Below are 14,253 nucleotides of genomic sequence, written 5' to 3' on the forward strand. Positions count from 1 at the left end.
GTTTGCATAATAGTGTATGAAAGTGCCTGCATGAGTGCACATGTGTGTATGCATGCATGTGTCTACACATATATGTGTATGTGTTAGTGAGTATGTATTAGTGTGTGTGTAGATACATATGTGCATGCATGTATGTGTGTTAGTGTGTATTAATGTATGTGTAGATGCATGTGTCTACATGCATGTGTATAGACATACGCATGCATATGTGTATATGTTAGTGTGTGTATTTGTGTGTACATACATGTGTGAGTGCATTTGTGTGGGTTGGTGTGTGCGTATTAGTGTGTGTTTCTGTGTGTAAGTGCATGTGTGCATGTAGAAGCCAGAGATCAACTTTCGGAGTGTTTTTCGAGACAGGATCTATCACTGGAACCGGGACTTACTAATTTAGCTAGGCTGGGTGGGCAGTGAGCACTAGGGATCTACTTGCATCCTTTCCAGCACTACCACACCTAGCTTTTTACATGGGTACTGATGACCTATCTCACATCCTCATGCTTGTAAGAGGCACTTAACACACTGGGCCATCTCCCCAGCTCCATAATTGCATTAGAAGTTTTTAAACAAATCCCACCTCCCCACTGGCCCTTCAAACTAGCCAGAGGGCTACAAACAACGGGGAAGGATGCAGGGCTTCCTGTAAGAAGTAGCCTGGGTTTGTAGATGTTATAACTTCATTGGCTTCCTCCTTTCTAGATGAATATCACAGCGAGAAGCCTGTATTATTTGTGATAGTGTTTATCAACTTGACAGGATTTAGAGTCTCATAGGAAAGGGGCCTGTGGGTGTGCTTGTCGGGGGTTATCTTGACTGCGTTATCAGAGATGGGAAGATCCACCTACTGTGGGTAGCAAGGTTTCTTGGCTGGGATCCTAGACTGTATAGGTGGAAAGGGCACTGAATAGCAGTGTGCATTTACCTCTCTCTCTGCTTCCTGATTGTGGATGAGCAGCTGCTTCAGCCTGCTGGTGCCTTGACTTCCCTGCCATGGACTTGAACTTTGTACTGTAAGCTGGAATAAGCCCTTTCTCCCTCAAGTTGCTTTTGTCAAAACATTTTACCATAGCAACGGGGAAAGAAACTAAGACAGATGTGATTTGGAAGTACACATATGTGTAGAGAAGACAGATGTGATCTAAATGTCCACATCTGTGTGGAGAAAGCCTTGTCTCACCTCTAATTGCAAGCTGCTATGTGACCTTGGCAGGCAGGCAGAGCTCCAAGAAAGGGTGTGTGGATCAAATGTACCTCAGGGTTCTTTCCTGCTAAACCCTGGATGCCTGGGGAGGACTTAGTCAAAGTGTCCAAAGTTTAACGGTTCCTCTCTACAACTAGATATGAGAGCACAGGAAGGAGTGTGCATTCCATAGCTAGTAATGATGGGGTGTTTTAAATGGAAGCAGTCAGCACTGTGGCCAATGGCATCTCTCCTTCTCTCCATCAGACATATGAAGCTCCAGCAAGGTTTCCAAGGTCACTTGTCACAGACCAATTGGTGGTCCAGCCCTCTGCTAGCCTAGAACAAGAGGCTGCTCCCTGATATCTCCTAACAAACACTATCTTGAATTCTCAGGACTCTCTATGTTAGTCCCTAGAGGTTCCTGTCATCTTCCTTACAGACAAGAGTTAGTTCAGATGTAGAGCTCTTGAGATGGTAGACTGCTATCCAGGAAGGCACAGCCACAAGCCAGCCTGCTGTTGATTTCGTCTATTATTTCTTGTATTTATTTTATTTTAGGGGGTTCTGGATAATAGTGTGCAGGTATGCACACATTCCTGTGAAAGCCAGAAGTTAACTTCAGATATTATTCCCCAGGCTCTGTCCCTTCTTGTATTTTGAGACAAGATCTCTCACTGGCCTGACTTTCTGAGTAGGATAGGCAGTGTCTTATTTACATTCGTATTGCTGTGTCAGAACACTATGGCAAAAGCAACTTATGAAAGAAAGAGTTTAACTGTGAGCTTGCTCACAGTTGTAGACATTGAGTCCATGACCATCATGGTGGGGTAGGGGATGGTGGTGGCAGGCTGGCATGAAGATAGAGCAGTAGCTGAGAGCTTACATGTTGAGACAGAAACCCCAAGGCAGAAAGAAAGACAGGGTTTGGCTTTTGGGAATGGGATGAGCTTTTGAAACCTCAAAGCCCACCTCCAGTGACATACCTTCTCCAACAAGTCCACACCTCCTAATTTTTCTCAAACAGGTCCACCAACTGGGGACCCAGCATTCAAACATATGAGCCTATGAAGGCCATTCTCATTCAAACCACCACAGCTGACTGGCCAGGGAGCCCCAAGGGTCTGCTCATCTCTGTCTCCTCAATGCTGGGATTACAAGCATCACATCACAGCCAGCGTTTTCACATAGCTTCTGGGGGTTTAACTCAGGTCCTCATGCATTCAAGACAAGTACTTTAGTGGTTTAGGTATCCCTTCAGTCCATGTCTGGATCTTTATTACTGTATAGTTGGCCCGATGAGCTAACTCTTTGTTACATTCCCCTACGTGGCCCTGACCCTGTCTTGTCTCTGAAACAGAGCCATCACACTGGAGAATCAGCTGGTGATCCTTGCAACAAAAGCGAGTGACGCTGGGGCATACTATGTGCAGGCCGTGAACGAGAGGAATGGAGAGAACAAGACAAGCCCGTTCATCCACCTGAGCATAGCACGTGAGTTTTGAAAATACAACTGATGGTCCCGAAAGGAAGTCTTGCTGTAATTAATAACCACTGTGTTGAGGGACACTGTGCAATGCATCTTCTTTCTCTGGTGTGGTTTATCGCTTAATATTGATCTGTTGTTGATAGTTCACAGGGCTTCAGAGCGAGTGATTCCTTTGAATGATTTGCAGACAATGGGAATTTTATATTTTTAACCCAAGATCTTCCTTGTTTTGTGGACCTAAAAAAAAAGCTTGTTCCTTTTTGTCCACTACTAACACCATTGTTTTAACAACTTCTTCATGTTGTACCTATGGGTCTTGAGACTAAGATATAGATTATATAACCTAAGGATAACATTCTTGAGAAAAAGAAAATGTACATATAATGCTATGTTTAAATTAGCAATATTTGGGGCCAGTAAAGATGGCTCAGTGGGTAAAGGATTTTGAAGCCTGATGACTTAAATTCCTAAGAACAATCCTTAGGCCCTTGTGATAGAAGGAGAGTTCTGATGTCCAGAAGTTACACACACACACACACACACACACACACACACACACACACACACACACACACACCATGGCTTGAACTTTTAAAAATTAGCGGAATTTTAAAAAGTAGGTCTAGTGACCAAGGCTTGTTACCTTTGGTCTCTGCCCAATAAGGATGCTGAGGCAGGAGGACGATAAATCCTATTGCCTATTACCAAGTGAGCACAAATCCACCTCAGACAATTTATTTTTATGAGACTGATGCACTGCCTACTGCGCTAAGGAGGAAAGTATCCTCAAAAATTTTAAAGTCAGTGTCTGAGCATAATCTGTTGCTCATTTTTCACTTGACTCAACTAAATTCCAACAAGTTGCAGTTATAGATTCAATTTATTTAATGAAATTTTAGTTTGAAGTAAAAAACTTTAGACATTTGGACTTTGAAATCTTTCTAGCAAAAGTTAATTTTGAAGAATGGGAAAAATAATCCAAGTATGAACTGTGAGCTATACCAGCTTCCAACATACATGTCAGAGGTATGTCTGCACATGTTGGCAGTGTCTCCTTTAATGGAATGAAACACTTAAGAAAACATCAATGGGGAGCAGTCTTGGAAGGTGAATTTCAGGCTGTTACCCTGGCACAAGGGCATATGATATCTGTGGATTTAATCTTCCTGAATACACTTGGAGGCTTGTGGAAAGTGCTTTTCTGTTTACACTTTTTGAAATGTGTTTGCTTTGTCTCAGGACAGCTGCTTTTCTAGAAGAGACAGAATGCACAGGGGAGATGTCTGCCTTGAGCACTAGGTGCTGGTTTTGGGGGATTGAGGGAGTATGTCCTCACTACATCCTGACAAGTGATCTGAGTGGCTCTGTTATGATTCTGCCATCGGCTCTTTTAATTCTTAAGTGTGTGTGTGCAAAGGCCAGGTATCTTCATAAGTTGCTTTTGAAACCATCTTGTGAATTCGAGGCCAACCTGGTCTACAACAGCTAGTTCCAGGACAGATTCCAAAGCCACAGAGAAACCCTGTCTCAAAAAACCCATCTTGCATGTGTATTCACATATATGCATGCATGTGTATGCCACACATTATGATACATGTATACATGTTGTGGGGGTGGTATGTACATGTCCCCATAACCATGAGTGTAGTGGACAGAACAGGACATCAGTGTTCTGTCACTCTCCAACAGATTCTATTGATTCTGCAGCTAGGGTGGCAGCCAGCAAGTTCCAGAGATCCTCTTGTCTCCACCCTCTACAGTGAACTGGGCTATAGACACACATTACAACACCCACTGTTGTTTTTGTTTTGAAACAGAATCTCCATGTAGCCCTATCTATCCTGGAATTCAGTATGTATAAACCATGATGTCCACAAGCAAACTTATAGAGATCTGCCTGCTTCTGTCTCCCAAGTGCTGGAATTAAAGGGAGTGTGTGTGTGTGTGTGTGTGTGTGTGTGTGTGTGTGTGTGTGTGTGTGTGTGTCACAAGCCTGGCCAGAATCCAGTTTTTCAATTAGATACTAGAATTTGAAATTCAAATTCTCCTGATGGTGCAAAAAAGTACTCTTACCCACTAAGCCATCATTCTACTCTCTTCCTCCTCATTTTTAAGGCAGGTTCTCTGGTTCACTGAATCAGCTAGACTTGGGTGGTAGATGCTGATTCTCAGGGATCTGCCTATTACCACTGTCCCAGAACTGTGTTTTGTAGATCCTGTTTCTATGCACAGCCTTTATATATAGGTTCCAAAAGACAGAACAAGGGCCCTATGCTTGCCCAGCAAGCACTTTACTGAGTAAGCCATTCCCCCAGCCCCTTAGAGCCTCTTTAATTTTGAAGAGCTGAGTTCTCCTCCTCAGAGCATATACCACACAGACTAAGGATTAGCCTGGCCTTTGAATGCCCTTGGTTAGATGGAGCATCACACTTCCCATGTGTGACATTCTGCTATTGGAAGAACTGCCTTTGTCAAGAGCCACTGGAGAAGTGAACACGACTGACCAAGATATTCTCAGCCGTAGTAACAAGGGACAGAGATTGTACTACCAAGGATCTCATGATTATTGTTAATGATTGCCAAGTTTTATAACTAGAGGCATTTATTCTGTTCAGCAAATCTGATTTAGCACTCAATTGTGATATAAATAGAATAATGATGGTCAAAGAGAGTGGCATTCTGGTTCAGAACCAAGGAAATCAGCCTTAGCCTGTTAGAAGGAGGGGGGAAATGATTCCCCAGGAAACTCTGGTACACACAATACTTCTATCCCAGAGCTACAAAATGGTTAGCACGCTGGCATCTGATGGGCTATTCTGACCTGAGGTAGAGAATAGAACTATTACAGTGTATTTTCAGAGTCCCTGCTGAATGCAATACCATGGCAATAGATAATTGGAATATGTAAAATTTTTTGCAATAATTTCAGGTCTACCCGAACCAAAAAGTATCTAAGAAGCCACTCATAAATATTATAATTAACCAACTCACATCTTACTCCCTTGTAAAATATTATCTTTTCATTGGCATCAGGTAAAACACTTAAAGTTGAGCTATAATGAGATTGGTACTGAAGACTTATGTTGTGCTGGGTAAAACCCTGCATTCTATTCCTTTATGTAGTCTTCATTTTTTATCAAAACCAGATATGGTGTGGGAAGGGAGGAGGAGGAATATCTGGTCTTATTTTAATTCTTAGGTGAACCTTCCCCTGACATAGCAGACTTAGCTAAATGTTAAATGGAACCAATTATGCATTTTCCCAGTAGAAGTTCTATTTGGAAAACCTCTAAAGATCAGAAGTCTTGATAAATCTACAAACCCCTCAAAGATGTGTGCTGAAATGTGGCTGCTGATATGTCACATGGTGCCATGTAGGTGGGAGCTGTATCTTGGGATGGGCATGTAGCATCCATGAGACCTTTGAGCATGGTAGACTTATCTCTCCCCACCCCCACCCAATTCCTCATGGAATAGGGCATTCTTAAGAGTCATTTACCTTCTTAATTGAATTTGGGGAGGGGGGTTCATGAGCCGTGCCCCAAGCCAAGTTCAGCCCACTATCCTCAATATTCCAATTAAAGGAATCAAATTAATTGTGGAAAGCAGAAAAAGGATATTTGTCCAGTGTGACCACATTGGAAAGAGGGACAAAGCCACCCATCTCCCCAAGTCTGCCTTTTTTGGGGTCCTGAAGTAAGATTGAAGATTGATTTAATAGAGGGGCAGAGGTTATGCACATCTAAGAAGTCCTGGCCAAGGAGTGTCATGGCCCGCCCCCCCTACTGTTGACCCTTCATTGTCTGGCCTTCAGTCTCATACTGTTAGGTGTTCTGACAATAACTTTAAAATACCTTCCTGGAGACTAGCTCCCTCTCTGGTTGAGCTTTTCTGTCTTTCTGGGATGTCTTCATCCCTGCCAGGCCCCTTACAGCAGCACAGTGAATGTGTGCTGTGTCTACAGCCTCAGATGTCTGTTTTGTATTTTTCTGAGGTAGGCTTTTGTGAGAACAGAGCAGGAGAAAACTGACCATTTAAAAAACAAAGCAAAAAACCAGCCAGTGTTCCAGAAGAACCAAAAGGTATTTCAGCCAATTAGCATTTAGTGAATAGAGATGTCTTCCCTTTCTTGTCTAGAGAATAAAGTAAGGGACCTTGGTGTAGTTGGCGTGAATAGCTTGCTGGGAATTAAGTTCTGCATGGATCATACTACAATTAGTTAAAAAGTGAATTATCTCTGCTCCCATCTCTCCTTGGTTACAATATAGGAATAGAGGGAGGGACAGGACTAACCTTGTCTCCGAATCTAAATAGACAGTATGCTGTCACCTGCTAACAAGAGAAGTTTACAGAAGGTGTGTGTGTGTGTGTGTGTGTGTGTGTGTGTGTGTGTGTGTGTGTGTGTGATGTTCATGTGTACACATGGGGGCCTTACATGGTTCTAAATTGAACTGAAAATTAGTGATTGGCTGGACTTGCTGGCCAGCAAGTTCTATGAATCTGCTTCTCTACTTGCCCAGCCCTGGGGTTACAGACAATATACCCATGCCTGGCTCTTTATGTGGGTTCTGAGGGATCTGAACCCAGATCTTCATGCTTGGAAGGCAAGTATTTTGCCAGTTGAACCATCTCCCAAAGCCCAGTGGCTGAATATTTTGGCTGCACTTGAAATTAATGGGACGCAAAAGATAAATGTATAGGGATAAAAATAAACTGTTCAAATGCATGGAGTGTTAGAGCTGAAACGTAGTCCCCAAATGGGGATGCAAGCTGTGCCATGCCTATTTAGTGGATGGCATATTAAGTATCAACATTTCTTTCCTTGTGTGTTGTTGGGAAGATAGTGTGGTATGGGCTGTGTAGGTATTCCAGTCTGAAAGGAAAGAGTCTGGTCCTCCATCCAGGCTCCCAGAGCAACTCTACTGCCTTGCTTGGGACAGGCTTGCTTTGACATTCTAACTTGACCTAAGCCACCAGATGTTAAGGACATAGGTGGCACTGGGAAGCATTCCACATGAATCTTTCATAGCTAGCTCCCATAGCTCAGGTGCACATCTAAAGACAGAAGGAGCTGAACTTGCCTGGAAGTAGACTTTTCTAGTCTGAGGTCAGACCCAGGCAAGCTTTATAAACCTGTCAGCCTGCTTTGCCCTTTCGTTTTGAAAAGTTTATACCGAGTTAACTTCTGCGTGTCGGCTCTTCCACGCTGAATTAATATGTGAATGGGAGTTTCTTTAAAAAAAAAAAAAAAAGCCTACAGTTAGGAGATAGGATGGGTTCTGTGCAGTGATTAATCAATCATTGTTTAAAAGCGTCGTACGTACTTTAGACACATCATCACTTCTGACCCAATATTCAAAATGTCCAGTGTAATGAGATTCTCTGTGAGGGATGAAGCTTGGATTAAAACAGAAATGACTGCCTCTCTCCTTCCTGCTTTCTTCACCTCTTTCATTTTAATGTCTGCTCTTCAAACAACATTTCCAGATAGGCTATCATTTTAGCTGATCCTCCTTCAGGCTGACAAACCCGGCTTTTAATTCTGAAGCCCACTTAACATTCTTTTGTCCTCTATCATGCTAATTTAACTGCAGCCCTCATAGATGGTTAGTAGTTGAAAGCCGGTTCCCAAGAATAATGTCTTTGCACAGTCATCCGAGAGGACTGCCCTGTAAAACACAGCTTTTTGTGTGCCAGGATGAAATCCTATCTTATTTTCCCCATGCTTTTAATATTAAAAGGATGAAAGGGAGCAGGTGTAAGCCTTTGAATGGACTCTGGCATGGGTTGGCTTCCTAAAGCAATAGGAAGCATTTGAAAATAGCCTCTCCAAACTGATATGGAGACTTTGGGGCTTCCATCCTGGTTGAGCCACTTAGAATCCAACCACGGTTCTGTAGGATGCATAATGCTTCGATGCCAAAATTCTCAGAAACGTAAGTAGGAAATGTTCAGTGCCCTGAGGTCAGGTGTTTAACCACATAGCTAGCTAGGTACTGTGCTTGCTCTGTCCAGCAAATGCTGACCCACCCTCTGGCAGCTGCTGGTAAGTAGAAACAAGACCCACCCTAGTAGTGGGTAGAACCAAGTCTAAGATTTGGTCTCCAGAGTCCTTCTGAAGAAAGAAGTCATGATGAGACCAGAGAGATGGCTCAGCGTCAGCAGTTAAGAATACTTACTGCTGCCACAGAGAACCTGAGTTCTGTTCAGGCACCCATGTCTGACAGCTCACTGCTGCCTGTTAACCCTATTTCCAAGGGAACCAGTGTCCTCTGTGTCCTCCACATGCCACCTGCACTCACATGCACATACCCACATGCAGACACACAAACATATACATACTTGAAGAGAAAATAAAGTCAAGAAGGAAGAGGAGTGAGAGGAGGAAGAGCAGGAGAAGGAGGAGGAGGAAGAGGAGGAGGAAAAGAAGGAGGAGGAGGAGGAGGAGGAGAAGAAGAAGAAAGGAGAAGCTGCCGCCTTGGCAGCTCTGAGTATTGAGGATGTAGCTTAGTTAGGACAATGTTTACCCAGCATGCACTAAGCCCTGGGTTTCATCCCCAATACCATATAAACTGAGCCTGGTAGTACAGTGCCTGTGATCCCAGTGCTCAGTAGGTAGAGGCAAAAGGATCAGATGTTCAAGATCATCCTCAGCTGCACAGTGAACTCAAGGACTGTCTGGGCTATATGAGACCATCCAAAAAAAGAAAGAAGCCCTGAGAATCTGCCCCTAGTATAGGAATCCTTATTTAATTACTCGCTACAGCACTAACTGGTATGAAGGAAATTAAGTGTCTCAGGTACCTTGCTGATCCTGGAAGTCTCCTTCTGCACCACACTGTTCTCCTTGGCATCTTCCTCATGGCAGCTTCATTCCATCTTGATGTCTCATTGACGAGCACAGTGAACACTCTGTAAATGGAAGCCTATACCTTACCTGGTCTTGATAATATTTAATTGTTTGGTCAAATGCTTATGGCATGTGGTTATCCCCTGTGAATGTGGCCTCCAAGGTTCAGTGTGACTTTGTGTCCTCATTCATCTGTGCTAGCATCACAGTGTCTCCCCAGGAATACTTTTATATCCACTATCCATGCTGTGAGAATTCATTCAGTTAAAACAAAATACACAAGTCCACAAATCTCATTCTTCCCAGCAAAGGTGAAACTGTAGCCTATTGCAAAGTCCCAAAAGCACACAGACCTTTGAGGACATCCTGTCTACTTGCTTGCCACATGGTCCCTTGGGATAGCTTGCATACAGAGTTTGACTTCAGGTCACCCAACTAAAGGATGCAGTCTTCATGAACACTACTGTTAGCACACAGTATTCTGCTTATGTTTTCAGCTAAAATGTAAATTAAAATGGCAACTTAAATATTTTTTCTGAGCCCCACATGGCAGAGGAGGATGGGTGGTGAGTGGATGGATAGGCAGAAAGTTGGATAATGAGTAGGTGGATGGATACATGGATGAATGGGTGGATAGATGCATGGATGGATGGGTGGATAAGTGGACAGTTGGATGGATGGGTTTATGAATAGATGGATGGATGGTAAGTTGGTGGGTTGGTGAGTGGGTGGGTAGATGGATGAATGGATGCAGAGTTAGTAAATGAATAGGTGGGTGTGTGGGTGGGTGGATGGATGAATTAATGAAGTTAAAAGAGAGTAAGTAATTATACAACAAAAAGACCTTGAGTGCTAGGGCTATAGCTCTGTGGTAGAACACTTGCCTAGCATGTATGATGCCCTAAATTCAATTCCTGACCCAACCCCTACTACCACCACCACAAAAAAAAAAAAGCAAAAATAAACTTAATAAAATAAAAATAAAAATAATACTTTAGGGTTTGGGAAAGTGGCTCAGTTGGTAAAGTGCTTGTCTGGTGAGCTTGAGGACATGAGTTCAGGTCCCTATCATCCAAATAAAAAGCTGACTATGGTAGCATGTGTACATAATCCCGGTACTAGGGAGATGGAGTCAAGAAGAACACTGTTGTTCTCTGTCCCGCCAATCCAGCTGAATTGTGAGGCCCAGACCAATGAGAGACCCTGGTTTTTTTTTTTTAAATCAATCTAGACATGTTTCCTGATGAGCAACATCTGAAGTTGACCTCTGAATTCCACAAGCACCAACACATAAAACGTGTACACACACACTAATGGCTCTTTACTGCCAAGCCAGTTCCTTAGCCCATGGTGCACTTTTTGATTGAATGTTAGGAATAAGCATATCAGTAACTCAGTGTGGGAGAAGAAATTTGGTTTTTGCTTTTTTTTTCTTTCCCCAGGTGAAATTCAAATTCACACACATACTGCTTCAATGACTGTTATGAACAATCAATAAAACACTTAAAGTCAGTAAATATAACAAATTAGGATAAAAGTATGGAAAGAAAGGGTTGGAAACATCAGCTCTTGTAGGTAATTGGGGCATGATGTAAAATCCCTTCGTAGAATGGGCACTGGACTGTGTGCTTTTAAATGGCCAGTGCATGTGTGACATCTTTACACATGGCCCATCAAATATTTAGATTCCATTGAAAACATAGGAAAGAGTGCTAAATGAGTTTGATTTTATTAAAATATGCCTGCTTGCTAAAACACACTGAAAATTATATTTGCATTCTTTTATATTTTATGACAAGAAATTTTAGATGTCAACCTAAAATGTGGAAAAGACACATGGTTTTACAGGATGATTTCAGGTGATCAAAAAGTCAAGTGTTGTACTGGGGGTGTCTGCAGATTTGGTGACGATTTATAATAAGCATACTATTAAATGGTTCTCCAGGGGCTTGGAAAAATGAAGGGCAAGGCTTCCCTTGAGCACCAGATAGATGTGTTCTTATATACACTCCTTCTTCTTCATTAGCTCCTCTGGAGTCCATTGCCAACTCCATCTCACAGGCTAGAAAACCAAGACTTTGAGGGTAGAGCCTGGGACCAAGTTCACAAGCTCATACACACAATCATGAGGTTACTGGCCCATCAAAATTCACTAATAGTCAGTGTTCTATTGCTGTGAAGATATACCATGACCATGGCAACTTTTATAAAGGAAAGCATTTAGCTAGGATTTCCAGAGGTTCAATCCGTTATCATCATGTCAGAGAACATGGAACACGCAAGCAGACAGAATACTAGAGAGGTAGCTGAAAGTTCTATATCTGGATTGACAGGCAGCTGGAAGAGGGAGAGACTCTAAGCCTGACCTGAGCATCTGAAACCCCAAAACTCATCCTCATTGACATACTTCCTTCAGCAAGACCACACCTACTCCAAGACCACACCTCCTAATCCCTGTCAAGTAGTGCCTCTCCCTAATGATTAAACATTCAGATTATAAGCCAATGGGGGCCATTCCTATTCAAACCACCATACTACCACACTCACCAATCACAAGACCATTTGCAAAGGACCTAGTCTTATGATCGCTAACCCAATCACAAAATAGTTGATATAGTCACAAAGTTACTGACCTAGTCAAGAGAATGGAATGGTCAGTAGGAGGCTGAGGACTCACAACATTGTCTGTATCACTCTTCCCCACAACATAGTGGCTCCTATAAAGGAGACTATATATGCCATGAGTCATGAGACAAAAGTGTGGAGGGGAACCTCCTACTTACCCTTCCACTGGGGGTTCTCAGCCAGCACTGCTCCACCTGAACACTTAAGAACCTGCGATTGATTTTTAAAGGAGGAGGCCATCTGTCTTGGTGGCAACACCCTCCTACTGAACACTGGGTCTGTGTGACAGCAGTGTGCTAGCTATGCATATTCATCTGTGAGGCCAGTCTGGTACCCAGGAGTACCATAGCCACGTACGTTTGAGTGGACAGCAAACCTAGGTTAGGCTTAGGGGTGAAGTGGATGTGACACTGAAGACGGGGCTCTCTGTGTGTGTTGGTCTATGTCTCTGTGTGTTTGTGTGTATGTGCATTCCTGCACATGTATGCATGTTCATGTGGAGGCCAAAGGCTGATGTGGTTGTCTTCCTTGATCCCTCTCCATACTTTGTAACCCAGGTTCTTCAACTAAACCTGGAACTCACCAATTCTGCTAGATTGTCTGGCCAACAAGCCCCAGGAATCATTTCATCTTTGCTTCCCTAGCACTGGGATTCCAGGCATACATTGTCCTGTCTGGGTTTTATGTGGGTCAATCCCAAGTCTTTGTCCTTTTGAGGCAAGCCAGTGCCATGGTTAATATTGGCAGTGGTACCTTTGATACTGCAGAGAATATGAAGGAAGATGTGTTTCATCCCACGAATTTCTAAGAAGGATGCTCGTGGCACTCCTACTTCCCAGCAAGGACACACAGCTCAGTGAGTGAGTGCTCAGGAGAATTTGCTCACCAAGCTGACCTGCCCAGTTGGAATCAGTAAATAGACCATAAATATTCATTTACTTCTGCCAATTAGGAGCTGAGTATTTAAGGGCACAGATTACCATCTGCTACTGATTTGCCTAATCAGATTCCTCACAAACTCCTCCACAAACTCGGCTTTAATAACTCCAGAAAGCCTTCTTTCTTCTGCCCTCTTGTTAAATGCACCAATTTAAGTGATCATACACAGATATGTCAGCGTGGGAGTCCGCTAATGGTGCCAGTTTGAGGGCTGGGACTTGGAGTTGTCCTAATAGTATTTACCCTTGACTCTGGGGTCTGATTTTTTTTTTTTAACTTGTCTGAAGTTAGCTGACAGAGGCCTTAAGTTAATTCCATTGTAGACTTGACATACAAAGGAATAGTATTTCAAAATTTATACTACATGAAGGGACTCAGGATTGTAGTTCACCCACACTGCCCCGCTCCCATCCATGGCATGCGGTGGACTCTCTGCTTCATCAACTTCATTACCAGTAAGAAAAGACAGGGAATTTGAGGGCCTGGAAAGATGCTCAGCAGTTAAGAGCATATACTACCCCCTTAGAGAACCTGACTGTGATTCCCAGCCGCTAGGTCGGGTGGCTCCCAGCCACCTATATATACCTCCAGCTCTGGGGGATCTAACGCAGCCTTCTAGCCTCCGTGGGCATCACCCTAATTGTGCTGCACGTGGAATTGTGCCTGTGCATACACATATGCATAGATAAAAATTAACACGTCTTTTAAAAGATGTGAACATTTTAGGGGGATACGAAGAAGAACATGGGGTAGTTGAATTTTCTTACAGCCATTCTGTCATCTCTAGCTCGGCCCCATCACGTGCTTTGTCTGGGGAATCCCTAAGTGAAGTCAGTCATAGTGGCTGCCCAGGAAAGGATCACAAAGCTAGCAGCCAGTCATAAATGGGGTTTTCCTGGAAAAACTATATTGACTCATTAGTCAAATACAAACAATAATCCTGGTTAGTCTCCCGGTGTGGGGATTTTAGTATTTTTTTTCCTGTTCTACTCAGTCATCCTCAGTATTTTTCCTCTTATGAATGAGTTCCGTGTTCCGAGGCTACTAATTAAGAAACACCTGTTGGCATTTTTTGTACTTATGCCTTTTGAGGCTTTCTAAATCCAGATTGATTTGTTGGACTAAATTGTCTTTTAACACCTCGTCTTTCAGAAAAGGGAGAACTTGTGA

At 43.1% G+C, this 14,253-nt stretch overlaps 1 protein-coding gene across 1 annotated transcript in view; it reads left to right on the forward strand.

The window, feature by feature from the left end:
- The window catches only part of Sdk1 (sidekick cell adhesion molecule 1), a 920,228-nt gene that overhangs the window by 531,531 nt on the left and 374,444 nt on the right, over positions 1–14,253 (forward strand). Inside the window, exon 5 of the mRNA XM_051205538.1 lies at positions 2,541–2,674. Within this exon, the coding sequence (XP_051061495.1) occupies positions 2,541–2,674 (134 nt within the window). The remainder of the gene's footprint in view (positions 1–2,540; positions 2,675–14,253) is intronic.

Source organism: Phodopus roborovskii, unplaced genomic scaffold (assembly GCF_943737965.1).
Source record: "Phodopus roborovskii unplaced genomic scaffold, PHOROB, whole genome shotgun sequence".
NCBI lineage: Eukaryota > Metazoa > Chordata > Mammalia > Rodentia > Cricetidae > Phodopus > Phodopus roborovskii.